A 27,833-nucleotide genomic window follows, 5' to 3' on the forward strand; every position below is an offset into this window, starting at 1 on the left:
ATGTTGCTTTAGAATGACAAAAGTATTGATAAGTAAATATCTATACTTAGTCATGAAATGAGGACAATTGATTCTTGGAAATAATTTATTTATTCACATAATTATAGAGAATGAACTTGAATTGTTGAAGTCTTAAAAATATATTGTTATGTCATTTGGGCCATTGTTTTAATTAGAAACTCATAATTATTAAATATATCCACAATAAATAAAATATATGAAGGAAGAAATTCATAGTCATAAATAGTTGTTGAGTAAGAAATTCTATAAAAATATTTTTTTTATTTCACAAAAGAATCGGGTTGTTACATCCCTCTCATTGATCCTGATTGCAAAGAGGGATTGTCAGAGATCGTCTAGTTTGCGCTATGAGAACTGTCTGATCCAACAAAATACCTCATCCAGGAATACAAGGGACTCGTCTGACCTAGACTCACCCTCAGGACTTTGCTGACGAACCACCGCCATCGTCATCCCTCTCAACATCCTGGGGCTCGTTCGTCTCCCATAAATTTCCTCTCCACTACTTCATTATCCATAATGAGTATGCACACTAACCAAGGTTAGCAGATTAAATCTTTTAATCATTATTTTATATGATCGGCCCAACCTAAGACATATCCCAGAGGAATGCTTCTTGTGGGACCCAATCTTACATTAACACGTAAATAGAGGAATAACATCCCTACCACTACGATCCATCGCTGAATCACCCTGGACGACCACATGGCCAAGCCTCTTACGGCCATACGACCTCGTTGCATGGTATCATGTAATCCTTTTTTTGGGCATCGCCCTAATCACGATATCACAGTCGGAAACATTGCCCTAAATAGGCGCAAGAACAAAGGTACTTGTATAAGTTTGTCGATTTTGGGCACCATGTTCAATCATTTGAGTCACGGTCTTTCCCAAGGGTAAATGTACTTCACACCCAAGCTAGGGCTATTACATAAGCAATCAAACAATCACAATAAGTCAAAAATATTATTTGTCTTTCGCCCAAGTGAGAGACTGTCGCTCAAGCGACCAATTCATTAAAACATGCTCAATTTCCTGCATGGTTCTCGCTCGAGCGAGGGGACTATCGCTCAAGCTAAAAATCCATCAAAACTGGTCAAAATACTTGTATGGATTTGCCCCGGCGAGGTATGGTCGCCCGTGCACCAAAAACACCCAAAACAGGCTGTTTGGCCCTCGCCCAGGCGAGGCTGGCTCGCCCGGGCGAGGTGGTCCACTTATCAGGACCATTTTCCTCGCCCTTTTGGGCTATCGGATCGAAACTCTCTGTTGTTTTCGATCCTAATGCATTTTAGTTTCTCGAGTGCTGTTCCTTCATGGATAGCCACCACAATACTTGATATTTTAAGCTATCCTAATCATACAACTTAAGAAAGTAACCGTACAAAATCTAGGCACGCAAAATAATTGATTGAGTACGGGTTTTCTTAATACAAAAGTATAACTCCAAAATTTTGAGATAGTTTGGGAGATCCGAGTGTCATATTCGGACACCATTATGTCACGATGTATTCTCCTTCACGTTATATTGCCGTGCTTGATTTCCTTTACAAGAGAGTGGGTTGATTGTCCGACTTCGAAAGCTTCGAAACTAAACACACGAAAACAATTTAGTGATTCACGAATTAGATTTTTACATTATAACCCTAAGGTAAAAACATTGTTTTAACTCATTTATGAACTCAAACACTTTCATCCATCTTGTCCAAGATTTATATTTTTGAACCATCATTTATCCTCGAAACTCTCGTTCCCGATTTCCAACATTTTCAAGGTAAAATTTTCATAAAGTTTATACTCTTATCTCAACCTAAATTTATACTTTCATGAAGACTTTTTAAGTCATACTTCACCATTTCAAGGTAAGTATCTTAATCAAAGTCCACACTTTTTAAGTCAATATCTTCTAAGTTGATCTCACCACTTTAAATTAAGCCATCTTAAGTAGATTCCATATTTTATACAATAGTTTCCCATGTTCATTTCAACACATTCTTGTCAGTGTTAATCTCATACTTAAACAACCTTTTAACTCAAAATTTCCTAAGCTACACTTTCTCACAACAACTCATCCACAAACATTTTGGATTTCAAAGTTAGAAACTAAATTTTTCCTAAACACATATAGGTCGTGATTTAGACCTAATGCTAAGGAAAGTTTTGATCTTTCAACTTATCATTAAATACTTTAAAGGTTCCTTTGATAACAAAATCATACCCTTTGAAACACGACCAAACCTCATCATTAAAAATATATTATTCTAAACTTGTCCAAGGCCATGGTTTTTCAAGCCAAAAACAAGTGAAAATAATCCAAACTTTGCATGGTTAGAAGACTCCTCAAAGGTTCCATTGATGTAAATATCATCACTTTTAACCATGTTTCACTACAACATTTATTTCTATCATCAAATCTAAAAACAACTATTTTGCATTTGTTCAAGGCTATGGTTTCTCAAGCGAAAAACAAATGAAAAGTTTCAAATTGTACATGGTTCAAAATTTTTTAAGGGCTCCTTTCAAAATCATCACCTTTAACTCAAATCATCAAAAATACAACTTTTTAAACCTTAAAATAGCCCATGAACACAAAGAGTTCATGGTTTCAAAATAACTTTCTAAGCTCAAGAAAATATCTATTTAGAGTTTTGAACATAACAAGAGTTAGGAAGATTTTTAGAACATTTCAACAGTTGAAAATGTTCATAACATACATATAAACGTTGTACTAAAATTCATAAACATCTAATGGTTAGGTTAAGAAGATGAAGAATTAAAATGAAGAAGAAACTAAAGAACTAAGAAGAACTACCTTGAGAGTTCTTAAAATTCTAAAGTGTAGAGAGAAAATGCTAGGTGTTGGCTTTTAAGGACAAGAAGTCAGATTTGAGAGTGGATAAAGACCAATGTTTTCTTCCAAAAAGTAGATGTGTAAGAGGTAGATGAGTGATTTAAGGGATTTTGTGTAAGATGATATGTACTTTTGCTTGTTCCACAAACAAACCTCTTACATGAAAGCGATGTGACCTTTTCGGCGAAACATTCGCAAACAAACCATGCTCGATTATTGTCGGCTAATACTCAGTCGAATATTAAAAATCTCCCGACTTTGGTTTACGGTTAGAACTTCGGAACACGGAATTCAGAGTGAAAAATATTTAGAATTGTGTTCTGGACAAACTTGATGTCTATCTTGACTCGAAATAATATTTCGAAGCCAATGACGCATTCGAAATTCGATTCCGAATTACATAACTCAAAAACACGTTATTGGGCTGCATTTGCATGAATTTGCATGAATTTGCGCCCGACAACAGCTCAAAAACTTTCCGTCACATAAAATTACGATAATTTAACACAAAATAGGAAATCACAAAACAAGAGTAACACTCAACTATGGTTTAGTCAAATTCAATACCGATTAATTTCTAAAATTAATCGTTGTTAAAATAAATAATTAATAAAACATATATACAGAAAATTCACGGTGTTACAAGCGTCACTGCTAGTATCCACTTCACCAAAACATCATTACTTTATCAAACAATGAAATAACAATCAATTCAAATAACTCAAGGACTTAAGCTCATCTCACATAAATATACAATAACATTATACTTTATGAAAGCTATATTCTCTTTCTACATTTATGTAAGATTGAGATTTTATCATACAATAAAATGTGAATTCTAAGATAACATACTCAAAGAGAACTCAATCACCCTTAGATTATACGAGAAAACAAACATTACATAATTACTAAATATAAATTAAATAACATTCATATACTAATGGCAAATTACATAACAACTATGGATAATATAAATCTGTTTTTTTTAATAGTAGCTGTAGTATAACTTTACCATTATAGATTTATTTAACACTTAATATATACTATTCTCATGGATTCCATTTCAGATTATGTGGCTTCTTGCCACTTCTCATGGTTCAAGTTTTGCATGGTCTCTTTATAACATTTGAGGTCATTATCAATATGATAATCCTCATTTGCTATTGTATCTAGCTCCATCAAGTTTAATCTATCTAGTGCATGATGTGATCTTGTAGATCTTCTAATAAGCACTTGTGCATCTGAATCCCCTTGTTTTGGATTCATTGGTTGTTCCATTTGTTCCTGAACTAGTTCGGTAACCTGTTCCTGAACTGCAACCGGGTATTGAACCGCAACATTTGAAGGTGGTAACCTTTATGTTGGACTTAAAACATCTAAACAAGGTTGCTCAAGTTCCTCATCATGTTCTTGAGCATTAAATGTTTCATTGGTTTGTTGATCTTCATCAAGCATTACTTTGTTACAGTGAATTCCTTCTGCAAGAAATTTTCTTTCTAAAAAAGTTCATGCTCTTGCCACAAACACTTTATGGTCAGAAGGGTGATAGAAATAATATCCCATTGTTTCCTTAGGATACATGAATTTACACTTGTCAGACCTTGATTCAAGTTTATTCGTTTGTAATCTCTTAACATAGGCTGGACATCCCCAAACTTTAATGTGCTTAAGGCTTGGTTTACGCCCTTTCATATCTTATATGGCGTTGTAGAGACAGATTTTGTGGGAACTTTATTGAACAAATAATTTGCCGCTTCCAAAGCATATCTCCACAAGCTTATTGGAAGATCAGTGAACCTCATCATAGATCTAATCATATCTAATAAGGTTTGATTCCTTCTTTCATATACACCATTATGTTGTGGCGTACCTGGAGGTGTCCTTGTGAGAGAATTCCATTCTCTTTCAAATAATCAAGAAATCAGCATTTAGATATTCCCGCCCTCTATCGGATCTTAGCACCTTGATACTTTTACCAGTTTGCTTTTCCACTCCACTTTGAAATCTTTTGAACATTTCAAATGATTCAGATTTATGTTTCATGGGGTATAAAAACTCATATCGTGAAACATCATTAGTGAATGTGATAAAATAAGAATATCCTCATTTGACATGAATTCTCATGGGTCCACAAACATCCGGATGAATTAGTTCTAATAATTCAGAGGCTCTTTCTCCATTTCCAATAAATGGAGATTTGGTTATTTTGCCATTGAGACAAGATTCACAAGTCATGTATGATTTATAATCATAATTGTCAAGGTAGCATTCCTTGTGTAACTTGCTAATTCTTTTCTCACCAATATGACCGAGTCTATAGTGTCAAATATATGTTTTGTTTACTTGATTTCCTCTTTCTCTTTTAAGACTAGAAATATGCATAATCGAGTTAAAATGCACTTGAGGTAAGACATAAATGACGTGTTGGATATACCTATTCGCATAAAAGATGTCATTTTTATAAATAGAGTGAACACCTTTATTAAAAAACGATAATCACGAGTACCCAACTTAGAAATTGAAATAATGTTTGAAATGAAATAAGGAACATAATAACAATTCTCTAAGACTAGTATGTCACCAGTCGACATTATTAAAGAGACTATTCCTATAGTCTTGGTTGCAACACTTGCTTCATTTCCTACTTGGAGACTGACTTATCCCTTCTTTAGACATTTAGTTATTTGTAGTCCCTACAACGAATTGCAGATGTTAAAACTACAGTTATTATCTAATACTCATATAGAAGAATCAATAATAGATAAGGAAATCATGACAACATTTTTCATTAATGTCTCACATTGTTCCTTTTCTTTTAAAGAATCAAGATATTTGCGGCAATTCCTCTTCTAGTGTCCATTCTCCTTATAGAAGAAACATTCAACATTGTTTTGATCAACACCATCTTTCTTGTCCTTAGGTTTGGTCCCACCATCTTTGGGCACGAAAGGCTTCTTTATGGACTTGTTATTCCAATTGTCATTTTTCTTGTTAGACTTTCCAACTACCAAGACAAATCCTTGGTTCTTTCTAGAGTCAATATGATTCTGGTAGTCAATTGACATATTCAACATCTCATGCAAGTCATAGCCCATTTTATTCATGTTAAAATTAACAATGAATGGTGAGAATGATTTCAAGGAGTGACTACAAAATCAAATATTGGGATAACTCCTTCCCAAGCTTGCAGCCCAACTTCTCAAGTTGTTCTATAAGATTAATCATCTTTAGAACATGAGGTCACACCTAAGCATTCATATTCAACATGGACCTAAATAGAGTCTTAGACAACTGGTATCTAGCTGTCCTACTCTGTGCACCATACATCTTCTTAAGATGTGTGATGATATCAGTTGGGTCCATGTCCTCATGTTGCCTTTAGAGTTCAGGACTCATTGATGCTAATATGAGGCATTTTGTACTTATCAAGTCCTCTAAGTATTTCTTATAAGCAAAAATTGATCAACATCATATTTGTTGACTGGTTCAGGCATAGCAGGCTTATCGATTGTATCGATAAGTTTCTCAAGCATGAGAACGATTCTCAGAGTTCGGTACCAGACATAAAAGTTGTTTCCAACCAACTTTCCATTTGTGAGTATCGAACGTAATGATAAAGAAGAAATGTAAGGTAATTCAATTTAAAATTAAGGTAATTCAATTTAAAATTGAAATTTTTATTATTTGGGAATTGTTTTTAATTTCTAATTTTACTTTACATACTATTAGATCTTCAAACATAAAAGAAATGAAATAATACAATAGAAAATAGAAATGTTAGACAAAAATTATACGAAAATAATATCATATTTTCCTTAATACTTTATCATTTTTGGGGTTCTTTTCAGGTTCGGGTTACCCGAAACCCGATGGGTTCGGGGATAGTATTTTTAGTTTCAACCCCGTTGAGTTTGGGTTCGGGTTTTAAATTTCGGATTCGGGTTTGGGTATGTGCAAACCCGACCTAACCCGCCCCGTTGCCATTCCTACTAATGCACATTCTAAGGCAAATATATGACATACACTTTTATTCAAAATTATCAAATAGCTCCCTGTGTGTCAGGTCATTTCTATAAGTATAATTAAATTAATTTCTACACTCCCTAGGTAGTCTAGGCGATTAGTGATAAATTTATTTCTTGATTGATTGGAATCACATATCCTGTTAATCTTCTTAATTACATGTCATATGGTAATCAGACCGTCTCTTGAAATTAAATAATTAACACACTCTTAAAAAATGTATATTATACAACATAATTTTGAGAACATTAAAATAATTTTGTCCATCACACTTCATCATATATGAAACTTATGATTAGCATATATTCAAATATATATTCATAATTGAATTTGTAGTTATTATAGATCAATCTAATTTATACATTAATACACTAAATAATCATCAGTGATTAATAACTGTGAGATTATATATATTGCAAATATCAACATACAACACATTCATAGAGTAATAAACATTAGGTGCAATTTTATAATCAACATGTCATGTGTAGTATACTAGTTGCAATTTTCATCATTTCAATAACATTTAAGTCATGTGATGAATGTAAAAGTTAATAACTATGTGATCAAATCAACAAACCAATCAGTGTGTGAATAAAAATTAAGAATATTCAACACATTGAATAAAAAATTCACATTCCACCAATTTGCATTTTACACTCAATAAAGTTTAAGGGTTTGAATAATTTTAAGAATTGTTCATATCTCAGTCTCAATAATTTCATGCAATCACCATGTGATGAAATAATAAAAAATATATTCATAACCCAAAACATTCAAGTCATCATTGTCTAAGTAATTTAATCAGTTTCAAAAAACCAATTAATATTGCAACATAAATTAAAACACAAAAAACTTGTTCTGATACCAATTGAAGGTTTAGTAAGCGTGTTCATAATACGCACAGCGAAAAATCATTCATCTATTTGTGTGAAAATATGCATACACTATAATAAGTAGACAAAAAATATTTGTAAAAATGCCTCAAGAGACTGTGATGACTTTCGAAAGAGTTCTCCTTCAAAAGTATGAAGGTCATGCACGTGTATCCACACCGAAACCGATCCTTGTTGTGTAAACACTTGATCCGTGAAGCAAAAATTCAACTCAAAATATAATATAATATTTCAAACAAAACTAAAATGAAAGGATTGAAAGAAAGTAATATTATTCTTTTTATATTGCTTATGTAACTTTTTGCCATGTATGTTACATGAGTTTTTGGTTTATAATATATAAAATAAAAATCTCCTTCAATACTTTTAGTTCCAATTAACCATCCATTAATTTAGCATAATTTTTGGTTTATAATATATAAAACTAAAATCACCTTCAATCCATTTAGTGTCAATTAACAACCCATTAATTTAGCATAACATTTTTGTTTTTGGTTTTTAAAACTGACTATCACTTAAAAGTACAATAATATTTCACTTAAAAGTAAATATAAAAAATTAAACTATTTAATTTAATCAATAATAGTTTCTCGTCCAACAAAAATCAGAACACTCGTTAGTGTATGGCCTCATAGATTCATTACTAAACCGGTAGTAAATTAACTCATTAATTTACTAATCAAGATTGACATCTAGCTACACTTCTTAACGACCAAATAGAAATGAAGTAATATCTTTTACTTTAGAACCATTAGAATATTAATATAATATTTCCTTTCATCTTTATAACTCTATATTAACTCTAGAATATGATATAATTGTCAAATTCTAATAAATTAACTCGTAGTGAATGACTTAAGAAACTCATTTATTCATTCATTCAATTCTCATTGGCCAATGTCTTTATTTCTATAGAGCTCAAACTCATTTCCATGAGTTGATGGATTATTTCTTGATTAATCACTAATTGTACAAGGATTTAATTATACCCAATAATCATTTAACTAATATCATAAGGCATTAGGTCTATGGTATCAAAATATAATAAATAACTTGCTAATTACTATATTAACCATTAGGAATTCTCCTTTGAGTTAGTTTAATGGTCATATCTATATGAACAATTTATATGTGTAATTTAATAAATGAGATCTATTAATCTTTATCTAATAAAGATCATTACACATATATAGATCTATCTGAATTAATAGTGTCATAAGCTCAATAATCATATGATCAAGAACAATTTAGATTAAAATTATAAAACATTTATTTCTCATTATTATAATCTCTATTATAATAATAAGTTTCTAATTTTAATAAAAAACATTTCATATTAATTATTTAATATTAAAATAATAATAAATATAACTTTGTTATTATAAACATGACAAATTGGTTGTTGTGCATATATTATATCGTAACAAGTAGCATAACATTATCATTACCTGTGCATGAGAATGCTATTATTTTTTTTCATAAAATGCATCTCATTATAGTGAATGTTTTGGAAGCTAAATTTTTACTTTTTAGTAGCCATTTTGTAAATATATGATGTATATGGGTTATGACCCTCTCCATTAATGGAGATGCAAATGTTTCAAAAAATAAGGAGAAATGCAATTTTAAATTACACAATATCTTTTTTATTACAATAAAATCACACTTTTACCATTAAAAATAAGTAAATATATGTATTTGTCTCTCTATTAATGAAAAAGATCTTAATGGATGTATCTATATTGTCATCTTTGGTTTTTTTGCCGATAGCACATTGCTGCAGCAAATTTGTCATGGATATTGGACAAAAGAACTTGTATTGATTATTGTTCAAGTATATATTCACTCCAAGTCTTTCAAACATTTTATCATAATATTAAACATGTTTTATATGAGATTATAAAAAGGGTACCTTTGTCATAATATTTTATTCAAGTGATTTGCAAATGATATTGTCATTTAACTATTTACTAATGGCAGGGGTAGTTAGTATAACATGTATATAAAATCAAGGGTAATTTATTTAGGTATAAAAAAAAGAGATAATTTATATAATTTTACTAAAATTTAAGGGAAGTCTATGTAATTTACTCTAAAACTCACTTTAAGGAGGCTAAAACCAAAATACTCTTTTTTGCTAAAAACTACTCCATAAAATTCATTTAAAATAAAAATCCCATTTGGATTTTAATGTGACATGTGGTAAACCACGTCAACATCCAATACTTATAGAAAATGAATCTATTTACTTCATACTGCATGAATACGTTTAAAAAAACTTATTTCTCATTTTAACTATTAATTATAGAAAAATCCAATAATTTGAATTATTGAATAAATTTGAATCATTAGATTTTTATAGAATGGAGAAATAAGAAGTGAAATAGTTTTTTTAGGGGTGAGCAAGATCCGCTCCGACCCGTCTCAACCCGATGACTTAGAGACAGGTCTGACTCATCCAAATAAATAAAAAAGGACTGACTCGATTAAAAGGGACAAACCCATCGTCAAAAAGGACGAGTTTGAGTCTATATTTAGGTCACCTGGCTCGTCCCTTATAGTTATATATCAAGAGTAGTTTAAAAAGTATTTATTAATATCCATTATTTTCAGTCCACATAACTCAAATACCTATAAGCAATATTGTGAAACTCGAACTGAACATCAAACCAGGAGATGTCCCGTATTAGATTTAACCGATTTAAACGGTTAAACCATCCGGTCTGACCAGGTGATTCCGTACATAATTGATGATTTTTATCTATAAATATATAGTTATACAAAAATGTAAAACTTTATATAATTAATAATTATGTATAATTATATTGAAGTAATACATCTTCATCTTTTTTGGACCGTAATAAAACAAAATATTATAGCATTGTTCCATTTTTCTTATTTTTAAGTGAACCGTCCGGTTTACTTCTCGGGTTGATCCGATTTAACTAGGTTAACACAGTTAGACCGAATTTTTCACGGTTCAAAGTGGCCTAACTCCCATTCGGTTAAGACTGCAAACCAAAGCCGTTTCAAATCCGGTCAGCGGTCAGACCGTTCGGACCGTCCGGTCCGATTCTCATATCACTTCCTACAAGCTCACACAACATATCCATACCACTTATCATATGATATTTATTCCTTACAATTTTTTCATTGTTTAATTCTCCTAAATAATGAAGGACTACGGTGACGAGAGTGAAAGACACTGCGAGTCTTAAGAGTTAGTTAATTTTTCTTCTCCATTGTTTGTTTTTTTCTCTTTGAAGTTGCTTATGATTATGCTATTGTCTCATGCCCAATAGCCTTCAACCCGTCTTCTTCATCTTTTTTTCATTATTTTCAAACCACGATCCAATCCATAATAGACCATAGTCCTTTTCCTTGGTAGGTAACTGCACACATTCTAAACTTTTACTTTCACAAAATACAAAATTTAAAATGCAAGTTTTAAAATAATTGGTGCCCTTTATTTATATTTGATGTGACAAACCAACCATCTTGGTTTACTAGGTACCCTTTATTTGTCTCCTAAAATGGTGGAAGCTCTCATATGTTCTAAAAATTGGTTAAACTCCACTCGCTTCAAGTTTGATGATAAAGATTTTGATCAATTTAACATCACTGAGAAAATTGTTGATGGTGAGTTCACTTCCTTTTTCTATTTGATTAAGTTAATTAAAAATATACATTATGTATTTTTGACTATTTTTCTTGCAAATATTTTTTTTAACTATTATGTAAAGATGAGCATGCATACATTCATTTTGTATACTTTGTGTGAACTTCAGTTCAAGTTTCATTTTTTAGTTAATAACTAATTATTATATTCATTTTTGTGTGAACTTGAGTATCAATATGTTGTTGTAATTTTAGTTATCATATGTTTTTATCATTTGCAAGAACACTTCAACTTATATTTACACTTGACACTTTAAATTATTCTGAAAATTTTAATATCTTCTATAATTTTCAGTCACATGATTGTGATAGTTTTTAGTTTGAAGGATGCAATTTACGATTTATAGTTTATATATTAATGTATGTAGGATGCAGATTTTAGTTGAATTTATATACAAAATATGATAATTTTGATTGCACATGCTTAATGATTTGAGAAAAAAATCTACATTTTGTATTTTGTCATTTTTCAACCCGGACCCGTCGTCCTATTTTAGATCTGTCCCTCACGCGTCCCATCCTAATTAGGGACAAGTTCAGGTTGAAAAATTGACCCATTCAATATTTAAGGATGAGTGATGGAAATGCTTAACCTGTTCCACGCTTACTCCTAGCTTTTTAACTTACTCCAAGAATAAGTGAATTTCCTCCCATATTTATATGGATAAAAAATATTTAAGGGTGTAAAAAGTTTTACACCACTATTTAGAAATCACAGCATTCTAGGCCCATAAAATTCTCCATCTGCCCAAAGTCCTTGAAGCCCATAAATATTATTGACCATTTCCAAAATTAAAGCCCTTCAAGCCCATAAATATTTTCTCCTCTATTTTCTCTACTCTTACGCCTTTCACTGTTTCTTACACAGATTCACTTGGCCCTCTCATAAGAAACAAAAACAATTACTTTGTTTTCATTTAGGGTTTCATTCATTCTCTTCATCATGTACAGATCAGCATCTTCATCAACCAGAATTCTAAAACATCTCAAGGTTATTCTCACTACCAACCCATCTCGCGTTTTTTTTTGTTATAAGGTCTATTATTGTAGTTTTTATCACCAATATTTTTTTTTTCATTTTTTGAATCTACCCAGATTTTTTCTTTCGATTTTGATTTTTAAAGTTTGATTTTTTATTGGTTTAATGGGGAATATATTAATGGGGTTAATGCTTTTTTATTTCTTTCAATTTTTTGAACCCACCCAGATTGGAAAAAATGAATTTTGATCGGTAAAAGGTTTTATCTTATTGGTTTTATGGGGAAATGATACTGATGGTATTAATATTTGACCTGTTATTTTTGTTTCTTTTATGATTCATCATTAGAAAACAAATCCCACATAAACTGAATTGCTTTTAAATAATTATTAGATTGTTTTTTCATGTTATAGTTAATTTTCCTAAAAGATGGTGTGATGGGTTGAATGAAATATTCATATGCATATGTTAATTTTGTGGTGAATCCTTGATGTTTTTGTCATGTGTATTGAAACAATTTATTTTAAAATAGGGTGTAATTTTTGGAATGGAAATATTCATTTATTGTGAATATTGATGTTTGTGTCATGTCGTGTGATGAAACAATGTGATTAGGGCCATGGAGGCAACTTGGGAGCTACCAGGTTTGCAACTTCAGCTGCAGTAGCTTCAAGGGCTTCTTCAGGTGGTTTGTTTAGCTGGCTTACCGGGGAGCGTTCTAGTTCTCTTCCTCCATTGGACACCCCACTTGGAGGTGTTGCCCTCCCTGATCCACTACCCGATCATGTTGAACCAAGCAAGACCAAGATCACAACTCTCTCCAATGGTCTCAAAATTGCATCAGAGACCTCACTGGTATGCACATGTTTTATAGTTTTTATGTATGTTGATATGTTAAATGAAATGGTACTTTTAGTTTTAATAGTGATTTCCCGACGTGTTTAGCTATGTTATTGATATTTTTTCTTTCTGTTTTTATTGTTAATTAGAACCCTGCAGCCTCAATTGGGTTATATATTGACTCTGGTTCCATCTATGAGACACCATTGTCAAGCGGGGCTTCACACTTGCTAGAGCGAATGGCTTTCAAGAGCACAACAAACCGTAGTCACTTCCGTATTGTAAGGGAGGTAGAAGCAATTGGTGGTAACATCGGTGCTTCAGCTTCTCGGGAACAAATGGGCTATACATTTGATGCTTTAAAGACCTATGTTCCTCAAATGGTTGAATTGCTGGTTGACTGTGTAAGGAACCCAGCTTTCTTGGATTGGGAGGTCAACGAAGAGGTATTTATTTTAAGGGTTTGTTGTTTATTTTGTAAGTTTGTAATTTCAGTCATCATTTTCTGCAACAAATGGGTTGAGATTTTCCATGTTTTATATCCCCCATCTAGTGGGGTTTAACCTTTGTGGAAGTAAATAAATTATGGGAAAATGATGTAACAAGAGTGTCTTTTTATGTTGGATATTTCTTCAGTATATATAGAGCAATGATTTAGTAACTGGCTATTATGTAAATAAATCAGAGAGAATGTTGTTCCTTATTTTCCTTCATTACAGATTTTTTCCTTCTAAGTTCTAACGATACTAGTTGATTCAATATATTTTTACCCTGATTTCCTCTAAGCATTGTTCATTTTCAAGTATTCTTTGTACAATGAGAAGCACAGGAGTTATGATAAACACATCCAGTTCCTTGTTAACTATATAGTTTTCTTTTGTACTGATAGTGATAGTTGTTCTTAAGGTCAATTTTTTTCTGCTGATACATCGACAAATTGATTAATTCTCAAATTACGGCAATCCTCATGAACTTGTCGAAATATTTATTGGCACAGTTACGTAAGGTGAAAGCAGAGCTTGGAGAACTCTCAAACAATCCCCAGGGCTTGCTTTTGGAAGCAATTCACTCGGCTGGTTATTCTGGTGCATTGGCTTATCCTCTTTTGGCTCCTGAAGCAGCATTGAACAGACTGGATGGCCCCAGTTTAGAAGAATTTGTTGCTGTAAGATCTGTTATCCCTTCATGAATAAAACTGGTATTAATTTATGCAGAACAGCTTTGGTATTTCTGCTTTTATTCTCACAGTATGTGAATCTGGTTATTGTTGGATGTGAAAATTCAGGAGCATTACACTGCACCTAGAATAGTACTTGCGGCATCTGGTGTTGATCATGAAGAACTTCTATCTATTGCCGAGCCACTTCTCTCTGATCTACCAAATGTCCCCCGTCCTGAAGAACCAAAGTCTAACTATGTTGGCGGTGATTTCCGGCGCCATGGTGAATCAGGGGTGCGTATAAGCTTCTATATGATACTATTTAAAGTTATTTGTATCTGTCATTCTTTTAATTTATCCTCTTAAAAAAACTACGCATTGTTACTTACCTGCTAAGATATGTGGCAAGGGCAGGGTGCACATGTTGCTATTGCTTTTGAAGTTCCAGGTGGATGGCAAAAAGAGAGAGATGCCATAGTTTTGACTGTTCTTCAGGTACACATTTTTCCGAGTCTCTCTGTTTTCTAGAGATGCTATGCCTTTGGAGTTTGCATCTTTTTTCTGTTGCTCAAGAAAAAGAAGAAAGAAACGATTGAATGAAGGTAATAATTCTGAGTCATGCAGATGCTTATGGGAGGAGGTGGATCATTCTCTGCGGGAGGCCCTGGGAAAGGGATGCACTCACGACTATGTAAGTTTTACATAAATCTATTTTCTGCAGTTATGTCTGGTTAATCATGTGCTTTATCTTTGCCATTATCTTTTATTGAGTTTTCCCATTTGAGATGAGAAGTTCCACATATTTACTTAGTTGCATGAGGTCTCTTTCGTTTTTCTCTATATTAATATATAAGATTATAATCTCTAATATACTAACTTGTTTTGCATGAAAAATTGAAATCAGATCTTCGTGTGTTGAATGAATATCAACAGATTCAATCCTTTTCTGCATTCAACAGTATCTTCAACAACACAGGACTCTTCGGCATTTATGCAAGCACTGTAAGTCAAACGGTTTGCAATTTCTGGAATACATTTGCTTTGATGCTTCCAATTATTGTCATGGTTATACAAAGTAGCTATTATCCTATCTTCTACTTCCCTTTCATAACCCTTAGTTTAAGCTGTGATGAGTTTGTAATATTACATTGGGATTGGAAATGAGAGTTAACTTTCTGGAATTTTATAATGATTGTGGAGCTTTGCTGCAATTTTTATTACCCTCTATGCACTGTGTTTGTTCTTTCGGTTTATGAGGGATTTTTAAGACTTCTTTGCACTTTGTTTTCCTCTTCTCAAATAAAGTTTTGGTTAAAAAATATTATTTTTAATAGTAACTCATTAGTAAGCTTCAGTGAGTTTGACAATTTCTAATTTGTGGTGTAGAGCTCTGATTTTGTGGCAAAAGCTGTGGATATAGCAGCCAAAGAACTATTAGCACTTGCATCACCTGGACAAGGTTTATTTGCATTTTCTCTCTTTTGTTTCCGCTGTATATTATCGAGAATTTCTATTTCCGCAAAGTTAAAATTGTGTTTCTTGCAATGACAGTTTCACAGGTACAGCTTGACCGTGCCAAAAAATCCACAAAGTCAGCAGTTCTAATGAATCTGGAATCTAGGGTATGCTCTCACTTTCTCTATCTAGCATTTTCATAACTGATGTTTTAAATCCCCTAGAATTTGTCGGTGATTCTTTTTTTAGACTCCCTTGTTTACTTCACCTAACAGTGGCACCTTCTTTCTCTTCAGAAGAGGGCCTTAACAGTTTCTTAACTCTGTTAGTCATACATGCAATTTCCTCTCCCCTATTTAAGAATGAATCCCTCCATTGCCCCATGTAGAAGACAATTATATTTCATGTGTAGCTCCACAAACGCCACCTTCCCTAACTGAAACAATGAAGTTCTCGAAACTATGCAATTATAGTACCATTGCATTTTTCTACTAAAAAAGAGTATCATTTCAGTTCCGTGCTTCTATCTTCCTTTGGATTTCCTTTCTCTTTTCTTTTTATTTGGGAAATGGGTTTTGTAGATCTTATATGTTCTTGTAGGGTTAAAAATCAACTTTTTTTTTGCAGACGATTGTATCAGAAGATATAGGAAGGCAGATTCTGACTTATGGAGAAAGGTAACATCTGTTGCTTCTTATTTTGCTGTGTAAGATTATATGCTGATAGTTACTTTAGGATCCCAAGTAACATCTGTCATGGATCTCTACTAGTCCTTAAAGCATCTACCAGTCATGTCGCCGCTGACATACTTGGGATCCTAATGGTTCGTTTGAGTAGGATTTTACAGTGGAAGTAAAGGAAAGGGAAGCTCGATCCATGACATACACTTGTGAGACGGCTCTGAAGCCCTCCCCTCCAAAACTCAACTCTCAAACGGACCATAAGGGTCTATTTGCGAGTTGAGTTTTGAAGAGGAGGAAAGGGAAGGGTCATAGTCATCTTACTAGTGTATTTCATATGGCTCTCAAGCCTTCTCTTTCCCTTTCAAACAGACCCTAAAGGACTAGTAGAGGTCCATCAAGTAGGTTGCTTCAAGGGTTCTCACATAAAGGAGTTCCCATACTGAGGATAGGATTTCCCTAAAGAGGGATACAATTATCAAGTTGTATTGCTGGCCAATTAGAAGCAGTGATGCTTTAACTTACGGCTTGCATGTCTCCTGAGTATCTCCTAAAGAAACAATATTAGGTTAGGTTCTTGGGAGTTAATTTTTAATGAACAATCTTTTGCATTTGAATTTCCCTCTCACAATGAAGTGGAGAAACGGTTATGAATAATCTATTCAAATGCAATGTAATGTTGTGAACTTGTGAGGCATGCTTGCTTGTTATCTTAACTATTGAATGGAAGTATAATTCTTGTTTGTATATTGTAATCTAAGAATTTATGACTGAGATAATCAATTGCCCACGACTGCGATGCTATTATGCCCTCGCGATATATCATGTTTTGCTGGTACAGCCTGTCGCGGCCACTGTTATGTGCAATAAAATCTCCAGTATACCCCGTCTTAAGCTGTTTCCCAGTTATTATTTTGCGGATAGTTTAGTCATTTCCTCCCTTTTCAAGTCAGACCCATCTTCTTGTATTGTTTGTACCCCCATCACCTCACTTCTATTTTGCACACATCCCTCATTCAAAAGTTGAAAGGAGTCTTCTCATTCCAACACCCTGTTCCTTTTTCGCAAAGCACAGCAATATTCCAGCAAGTCCTGTGACATTCGGGAGGGTCATATCTCATCCTTAGGTCTGTAAACTATCCTCTTTTTTGCTCCCTGGTCTTTTAGTGACCATTAGGTCTTGGGTACAAATCCCGAATATAGTCTCTTCACTTGTGTGATAAGGCTGCATATATCTCTATCCTTCTCAGACCCTACTAGGTAGGAGTCTCGTGCACTGAGCTGTCCTTTTATGTGGGTGGTATAATTTATTCATATTGTATCTATATTCTTCATTATAGCGGTCGGTCATCCTGCTATCCTCATTCCACTGTAGTGCTTTTGAGATCGGACTCTCCATTATTGAAAGCTATTTTTCTGACTCATAACAGGAAGCCTGTGGAGTTGTTCTTGAAGGCTGTAGATGAAATCACTTTGAATGACATAACTAAAATTGCTCAGAAGATTATTTCTTCACCTTTGACCATGGCATCATATGGAGATGGTAATTTATAATTTTTCCCTACAAATATTTCTTCACTCATCATAACTCATAATGAAAGTGTTCACCATTGATTAACTAAACATCATTTCTTTCTTTTATGACAGTTCTTAATGTCCCAAGTTACGAATCTGTTAACAGCAAGTTCCATGCAAAGTGAGATTTGCTTGTTACCAACGTTACGACTTCATCATTGTATTTTGTTGATCAATTCATATTGCAATTTTCAAGAGCAGTATACCATATCAGCATTGCTGAAAATAAATCCCAGAAGAAATTTTTTGAGGATCTGAGAAGCCATTATTCAGCTTCCATGTTTTGTCTAATGATTTGCCTTATTAGTGTATTAGGTTTGGTGTCATGGTTAATATTCACATGATTCACGTCAATTTTTTCTTCATATTAATGGATTAATTTGCTCATATTCCATGCATTTACATAAATATAAGAGTTCAATATTTATGGACTATATTGTTATTATATTATCTATCATTCATATTTATTACTTTTATTTAAGAGTTGATGACAACTATTGATACATAAATGATACATGATTAGTTGATGGTATAAAAAATCTCTATATTTGTTGGTGCATAGATTATTTAAAAAAAAAAGAAAGTAAACTTATTGTTTGATAAATAAATACTTGTTTTCCATGAATAGATGAGTATCCACCTACCTATGCATACCTTCCTTTTATTATCCATGTGCATGTGTAAATTTATTAGGCTTTGTCTAACTAAGTTTAACTTTGTTGAGTTGTTAAATGTTTAAAACTAGTTTCATTTCAAAGCCTGTTTAATATAAAATTTATCTTTTATTTTTTACAAGCAAATGTTACTTTTAATAAATATATTATACTAATAATTAGTAATATATATTATTAGTAAAATTGTATAGAAATTATTAATATTAGTGGTTTTAATTATATAAATGTTTACTAAATAGGTTGGTCTAATAGACTAAATCCATATTATTAAAATTGTAATTGGTCAGAATAGTAATATATTGTTAAAATGATTCAATTGATGGTTTAATAATTAAATCGTATATTGATTAAATTAGATATACTTGTTTATATTTATATGTATGTTAACCTATAACTAGGAATGATAACAGGGCGATTGGGGTCAGTTTGCCCTTACCCAACCCTGAATTCGAAATTTAGAACTCGAATTCTATGGTGTTGAAAATAAGGATACTATTCTCAAACTGATCAGGTTTCGAGTAATTTGAATCCGACGAGAAAACCTGACAATAAATAAATAAATGTTGAGCATCATTGTGAGTTATGACACTGTTATATACATTTTAGTTCTAATAATTTAAGTTCCAACTCACAACATAATAACCATATTCAATAAAAAGTTAGATAACATTTCGTTGGGGCATTTTATCAAATAAGTTCTGAGCAAGAGTTCAAGTCACCTAGTTTGCCATACATTAGAAGAAGAGCATTATGCAAAATGGAAGATGGTTGAAGGAAGAAGAGTAACATTACTGATGTTTGATAGATAGCTGCAAGTATTTATTCAAAACTGATGCACAAGCAATTTTTCAATAACATACACATTAGGTTATAGTCAATTCCACAAGCATTGGTTAAAGAAAAATTAACAAACCCCTCCGTTTGGTGGAATACTCTCCACAAGCATTGATGGAAACAATGATTAATGAAATACAAAAGTAATGAAAGAAGATGAAGAAGAAATAGTCACCTTGATTATTGCCGTTGGAGAAGAAAGTGAGTGTGAGAGAGTGTGACTTTAAGTGTCATAGGTTATTTCAAAACCCTGATCTTTTGAGTGTGAGAGAGTGTTTTAGACTTCACACTATTGTTTTTAGTTTCTAATTTAGGACTTTAAGTATGCCTAATATTGCATCTAACAGGTTTGGGGTAGGTTAGGAGTAGGGCATTAGTTCTACCAAACTCGAACCAGAAAATTGGGACCGGGTTCTACCTGAACTCGAACCTACTCACAACATGTTTTCTCTGTTAAATTCGGGTTAAGTTCGAACGGGTACCCATAGGTTTTGCAATCCCTACCTATAAAAAAAGTTCAAATAGGTAGATATTCAAGTTTATAATCCATATTCATAATCTACTCCAAATTCACAAACAAACAAGTCTTTAACTAATTCAATGTCTTAAGTGTCAAACATATATCAATCTAAAAGTATCATTTAACAAATGTAAAATATAAATAAACAATACTAGTTCACAACTCAGTCTACAAAACATAATAATTTGGTATTTTAACATTTAACACCAGGAGTCAAAATTATTTCATATCGAGGTTCTATTTCTTCATCATTTGAGCCTGAAGCCTGATGTACATTATCTTCATCTAGGTTTACATTCTCTATGAGGTTGAGTTGTGCATCATCATCGTCTTATAAGTTTAACTAATCTACAATAATGTTATTTTTTATACATGTTAGCAATTATTTAAAATGAACACTCAATGATTGGAAAATAAAAAAAACATACCATTGCCATCAAATGATGGTTGGATAAAAATATTTGCAAGGTCATTTTGTAAAGCCTCAAATTCTTCGATTGTTAGGAATGACGATACTCCTCCAATATAAAATGATAATGATCCTCAGATGTTTCTAAATTTATTGGGTCATAATTTTGAGGTCTCAAGTGACTCTTACATTTATTGTTTGCATCATATATAAACATAAATACTTGCATGAATATATAAAGAAAGACAACTAAGGTCACCTTTTTAGTAAAATGGTAATACCTTTGTTGTAGCCTCAAGTTGTAATGAACAAAAACAAGATTATTAAGTTTTTGATGCTCCAATCTATTTTTTTTATTGGTATGGATGTGCTCAAACACACTCCAATTCTGCTCACAGCCGAAAGTACTACATGTTTGACTTAGAACATGGGCTGCCAACCTTTGCAGATTTTGTGTACGACATCCATAAGTTTCCCACCATTGATCTACAACATTGCATGAAATTTAACCCAACATCTTGTTTAATATTAAATATTTAAGACAATTAATAATACACATTAAAGACAATTACCAAATATGGAAAACTAATTATACCCGACATCAATTTACTCCGTTCACGTATAGCATCCGATCTTCCAAAATGTAACTTAATATCTTTATATATCCTCATCTCACTAGTTAGCTTATCTAGCAAATCAGGATCTCCATGAGCATGCTTCTCAAAAACATCCAAAGGGCTAAATGTTGTGAACTTATGTTTTTTAAATTCTTCAACATTGAAGAAACATTGTGGGTTAAGCCAATATCCAACATCATGAATATTTCTTTTTAATTACAAGTCCCACGATTATTCATAATTTTCAATTAAGGCTTTATTTTGGTCTTGTTTCTTTGGAACCTTCTCTCCATCTCATGTCTACCTTTAAAGAATGTTTAATAAAGAAAACTCATCGTAGGGTTATCCTCACTGTCAACAATGCAAAACATGTGAAAAGTGGCTCAATAATTTTAATAATGTCAACATATTGTTTCCAATAGTTTGAATCCAATACTTGTTCCATGCATTTTTTTGGTCTTAGCATCTTTGGAATAAGCCGAGATCGTCCATTCTCTAGATGTTACAAGAGCTCTAAGTGAACCCTTGTGGGCCAGGATACTTTGCAATGTAATGAAGTTAGTGGCAAAACGAGTTGGAGCTGGACGAAGTATTTCTTTCCCATGAGTGAACAACCTCATTAGATACAATAGATGGCAATGACTATGTAGGTACTTGGTAATGTTTGCAGCATGTGATACTATGTTGGCTACTTTCGGTAACTTTCAATGTCCTGAAACATCAAGTTAACACAATGAGCCACACACGACGTCCAAAAAAGGTGAGAGAACTCTTTCTCCAATAACTTAACATCAACAAAATAATTAGCAACATTGTCTGTAACAATATGAACAATGTTCTCAGGACCAACATACATCACTACCTCCTTGAAAAGCTTAAACAACAAATTTGTAGTTTTCGAAGTATGTGAAGCATTAAAAAACTTTATGAAGACAGTTCCTTTAGGACAATAGACTAGAAAATTAATAAGAGTTCCTCTGCTATGGCCAGTCCAACTATCTGCCATAAGAGGTCATCCAATTTTTTTCCAAATAGATCGAAAATTATTTAGAAGTTTTTTCACGTCTTCAACTCACTTGTTTAGCAAATGATCACAAGTATGATAATAGTTGGGACCTTTATAACCCAACCCATGCTACAAATGGAATCAATCATGGGTTGATAATATGTTGAGTTAATTGCATTAAACGACATGGAAACATCAATCATCCATTTGGAGATGACGATGTCACATTTCTCCACCACTTCATTAGTTTGCAATATAATTTTTGAAGTGGGTTGAACACCAACAATTGTTATAGGCGTAAATTAAGAGCCTATGCAACCTTTCCCTTTTTGAGATGTACATGTGTGAGGTGCTTCAATTGGTCCAGTGTGCAATAAATCATTAACTTCATCATACATATTACATTCATCTTATTCATCTTCTACTTTTCTTTTCTTGCTCCTCATTTCATCAATTGCATTTTTTATTTGGTATTGAACATCTGCTGGCACTTTCTTGCACTTTTCAACTTGTCCTTTTAAGCCAACCAAATGAGACTTAAACCGAGTAATGCCACCGCCTTTGATTTGTTTCATACAATAAAGACACAAAAACACAGTTCTTCCATTATCTGCAATAATTTATTTGCAATGTACCCAAGCCATATCTGATTTCCCTATATTGCTACTTATAGAAGTATTTCTCGTTGATGCTTCTTCTGATGTTGGCACTCTCGGTTTAGTAGATGCCATCTATGGAAAAAAGTTATAAGATAATATATACGATATGAAATAGAAATATGCAGAAAGTGAAAGTGAATCAATCAATGTAGTAACCATATGTTAATTTTAGAATTTATGTAACCCATAATAAGCCATATACCATAGTAGTGAAGGAAAAGAAAATACAACCTTTGCTCCAAATTACATAAAAGAAATAGAGACAATGATTTGGACACCAAATATCTTTGTTACACAATTGTATTTCTATTGAAATTCAGTTCAAAAGTACATATTCAACAAATAGTATATAAGTCCTATTACACTTGAGCTTTTCATATCAACAATATATTTTATTATTACTGAGAGATTAAATTGATGTCTATATAATTTTATTATAGATGAATTATATACATATCAAATAGATGTCTACTCTATACAATATATTTTAGAAACCAAAGTATATAGGAACATTAAATTGCATCATATCTTTTACTCATTAGTACATGAAATAGATAGAAAACTAAAGAAGCTGAAAATAAAAGTAACAAGCCTCTAGCAACATGAATAATAAAGGAGAAAATAATCACGAATCATGATCAAGAACATATATAAATGACTAAGAACATATATAAATGAAAAAGAAATTTTAAAAGTGTACGACATGAACATGAAGCATATAAATTTAAGAGCATTAGAAACCAAACTTATTCTTTCCATAATTGTTAAGAATGACGCTTAATGAAATCCCTAAGAAATTTTTATTTATATTATAAGAGATCCGTAAGAGTTTCTTATCATTATTTTGGTAAGTAATGAGACCTAAGCTTAAAAAAGAAAACTAAAATGGAATTGAATAAGGAGTTTGAACTCCTTATAATGAGCAAGTAATTTCATTTTAAAAACAATTTTAGTAAGAAAGGAATGCAACATGTTAAAGAACCCCATTTCATTGAACATATGACTGCAATTGCAAAAATCAAACCCCAATTCTTCAAAAGGAATGCAATAGGTTTAAAAAACCCAATTCGTTGAACATATTATGTAAATGTAAATTGATATTGAAGAAGAAATTGAGATGGGTTTTTTTGTCAACTTATCTTAGTAGATGGGAGTGAAGACCATGAAAGTGATATGGAAGAAGAACTTGAAGAGTGAAGACTGTGAAAGTGAAGAAGGGAGAATGGAGATAAAAGTGAAGAAGGGAGAATGAAGATAAAAGTGAGGAAGGGAGAAACTGTGATGGTGAAGAATGTTAGGTATCACTGGTCTAGACACACCTAGAAGAGGGGGGTTGAATAGGTATAGTGGTTATCAATTCCCGCTTCTCGCACCAAAACCCGTTTCTGGAAAACAGCCCAGGTAATCGATTAACCAGTGGGCTTAATCGATTAACCAGTGGGCTTAATCGATTAACATGTATCAGAAACAGAATTACCAGATTGGCTAATTGCATAGTTATTTACCAACAAACAAGCAGAGATACATCCGATATTTTATGCATAATTAACAAGGATATGGAAAAGTAGAAGTAAGTAAAATATCAGCTTAATACACGAATTAAAACAACTTGAATTATAAAAGAGATTGAGATAGAACAACTTGCACAATAGGATTTTTATCCTGGTTCATTTGCAGGTCCACTTGTAAACTACATCCAGGCCTCCCCTTCTGATCTTGGGAGATTTCTCTTCACTATATTGAAAACTTTGTATTGTCACATACGCCAATTCAATTACAAGACTCTAGACGCTTATTTCTTGAATTCCAAGAACCTCTAACCTTGGTTTGACTATCCCTATCACCCAAGAAAACCTTTCTCACGATCCAGTCCCAATNCTCGCTCTAAATTCAAGACCTCCAAGCCTTGGTGAAGATTTACTAAATCTCAATGGTGGTAAGACACCAAGAGACAAAACCCAATGCATAAAACAATATACAAAAACAGAGTTTTACCAAGCACTAATATGCTCAAATTACAAAAATGAAAACTCAAAGATTAACCCACACTCAAGTAACATAAGCCATCATGAATGTATGCGAGTTAATACAAAACACATAACACAAAATCTTTCTTTAAAATCTCTAGTCAGAATGCATGAACATGCAAGAAAGAATGAATGAGATTAAGCACATGAAAATTACATGCAATACATCATGAACAATATGGACTAAGCATGTTAATCTCTCTTTCTCACACATGCATCTCTCTTCAGCCTATACAATACAGTAAATCACGAATTCAACAAAATTATATGCAATGCTACACGTTTCTTCAATTTTCTAGAACTTATACAAAACAGATTTGACTCTACAAACCGTTTTTCAGTTACGCAGTTAAAACAGAAAACAGTTAAAACAGAAAACAGACACGTTAATCGATTAAGACACCACGTTAATCAATTAACCAGCATATATCAATACGTGATTAAATGGTAAACTACTTATATATTATTCTTGACTCCTATACATGTTTTAGCAATTATGTTATGCCTAATATGCACATATAACATGTATGATTAATGCATGAACATATAATAAACTATATGATATGACAATATTAATGGCTTGTGAGACTTGCATCTAGGTTTACCTAACCTAAACTCACTAACTAAGGCACACATCTAGGTTTACCTAACCCAGACTACTTAGAAATATAACTTTATTGATATAACCTAGTCTAGATATGACCATTGAGTTCTAGGTATGTTGATTGTTGACTCATCTTCAAGATTTTACTAACTCCTTGTCTTCATCAAAACATAGGCAAAACATTGCTAGTGCAATTCTTGACACTTTGCACTTTCAATCTCCCCCTTTTAGATGATGACAAACACCACATCAAACAACACATTACATTTGATGAAATTGCTTAACGATGTTGTACATTTGCATAGCGGTTGTTAATTAAAAGTTGAAGAACTTGCTCTCCCCCTTAGGTAAGCAATGATTACTACAGAAGCTTTTTACAACATGCAAATACATCAAACACAACAAGCAACACTTCTCCCCATTTTGACATTATAAAAAAGATATGAATATTCAATTCTAGTCAAAAGTCAGAAGAGTTATTTGGTTAAGACAGACTGTAATTAATCAATTAATTTTGGGCATTTAATTAATCAACCAGCTGTAAGAAAATTGCACAAATGCTCATTTTATATGATTTAATCGATTAAAAACAGAACATAATCGATTAAATTGACAGTAAACAGTGATAGAACTGATGTAATGGCATGAAAGGCTATGTGAAGTCAAATTAGGCACGTAGTGATTAAACAAGGATATAATTGAATAGTAAACAACATGCTTAATCAATCAATAGGGGTACATATACCAAACATGATCAAGATCCATTAAACATAAATCCATACTGTTTACGACATAATTAAGCATTGAGCATGAAATAGACAATTTCAAAACATTAATGCATTACTTCCAATTGTAAACAACAAGGTACAATTAAGCGTAATACCAACACAAGTTTAGTAGAAGATAAGTAGTTTAGCTATTACAATCCATATGCAAAAGAAAAATAGAAAATGAAGTTCTCAAGAGGAGAACAAGGATCAACATAGTCCATAAACTGGGAAGGATAAACCTAAGGATCTAAGGTCTCCTAACTAGGGATGAGATGGAGGGTTTTTATCGTTAGAAATGATTGTACCACCACCACCCTTGATGAGAGTGCTCAACTTGTTGAATTCAGCACACAACCTCTTGATTTGTGAATCAACAGTTGTCTGAACGAAGTTCCTCAAGGATTGATAATGATCATCTATGTAGGCAATCTGACGCTCCTCAAAGTTCTCTAAATCAGTATGGTATGTGTCCTTCAAAGACTTAAAATGAAGATCCATCCTGTTGTTAATTCACTGTTCCATAGCATCCAAGAGAGCTGGTGCAAAGGCTGGTTCTCGTGTTGCATTTTCAGAAGACTCCCCCTGAGTTGTAGCGTTCGGCTCATGTGTTTCATCTTGATCATCCTCACTAGATGGTTCGAGGTTAACAGTGTTGAAATCTTCCTAGTATTTCCAAGTGTTGCCATACTTGTAGATGCCCATCTTGTGGATCAAACTTTCACCAATTAAGTGATCTTATGTACGCATGCTTTCTTCCCTGAAACTTGAGCAACCAAGTCTCTTGCAAAATCAAAGAGTATTATGGGTCTCCACGGTCCTGCCTCACTTATTGATTCGAAGATACGGCTTTCGGAGCACGTGGTGGACGTTGAGCGGTTATTTTAATCCTTTTTGCACGACCTCTTTCCATTTGTAGCTAAAAAATCGAGTTAATTTGGAGGTTTAAGGAAGGATTCACGGAAAACCTATCTTAGGGTTTGGAATTGGGGGTAAAGGGATTTCTTGGAAATCAAAGATGGAGAAGAAGGTTTATGGAGTGGAATGAGGTTGGAGTATTCGGTTATAGGCTAGGTTAAAGTTTAGGATTGATATTGAACTTATTCCTCTGAAATTTGAGAAAAAATGGGACGAGGGAGGTTTTGAAAAATGCCCAGAAACGTTCATGTTTCTATTTAACTGATGTCCTTAATCGATTAACTACCAGACTTAATCGATTAACCAGGTTAAAAATAATAGGTTTTAAAAAATGCACCCATGTAATCGATTAAAATAAGGCCTTAATCGATTAAATAACATCAGATATACAGAATCAAGAGCATTTTGGATATTTAAAAGCATGCAAAGATTTATAAATTTTAGAAGGCAATATTGAATAGTACATATATGCAAAGAGCTTATTTATAGAATCATGGATCATTTAAGGAATAACTAACATTCAACATATTTTCATTTTGAAGCATACAAGGCTAATAATCATGCAAGACAATAACATAAACTTAATCAATATATTTTTCATCAAGGATTCCTAGTTCTCTTCGAAGAACATAGAAGGTATC

The 27,833-nt window shown here is 32.6% G+C and overlaps 1 protein-coding gene across 2 annotated transcripts; it reads left to right on the forward strand.

Annotated features, from left to right (window-relative positions):
* The first annotated feature begins 12,289 nt into the window (after positions 1 to 12,289).
* On the forward strand, positions 12,290 to 18,591 carry LOC109336920 (mitochondrial-processing peptidase subunit alpha-like). Of its 2 annotated transcripts, XM_019573755.1 has the most exons (13): positions 12,290 to 12,460; positions 13,064 to 13,303; positions 13,438 to 13,734; positions 14,286 to 14,453; positions 14,574 to 14,741; positions 14,862 to 14,942; positions 15,072 to 15,138; positions 15,352 to 15,449; positions 15,834 to 15,906; positions 15,999 to 16,069; positions 16,530 to 16,579; positions 18,013 to 18,125; positions 18,230 to 18,591. In XM_019573755.1, exons 1-13 carry the CDS (start codon positions 12,413 to 12,415, stop codon positions 18,280 to 18,282), a joined length of 1,527 nt encoding a protein of 508 aa, XP_019429300.1. In that variant the 5' UTR covers positions 12,290 to 12,412; the 3' UTR covers positions 18,283 to 18,591. The 2 variants fall into 2 exon arrangements, with proteins under 2 accessions (XP_019429300.1, XP_019429301.1); XM_019573756.1 differs by lacking the exons at positions 15,834 to 15,906; positions 15,999 to 16,069; positions 16,530 to 16,579; positions 18,013 to 18,125; positions 18,230 to 18,591 and adding an exon at positions 15,559 to 15,716 and having other exon boundaries at positions 15,352 to 15,522.
* The last annotated feature ends 9,242 nt before the right edge of the window (positions 18,592 to 27,833 follow it).

Source organism: Lupinus angustifolius, unplaced genomic scaffold (genome assembly GCF_001865875.1).
Source record: "Lupinus angustifolius cultivar Tanjil unplaced genomic scaffold, LupAngTanjil_v1.0 Scaffold_1_420, whole genome shotgun sequence".
In the NCBI taxonomy this organism is placed as follows: Eukaryota; Viridiplantae; Streptophyta; class Magnoliopsida; order Fabales; family Fabaceae; genus Lupinus; species Lupinus angustifolius.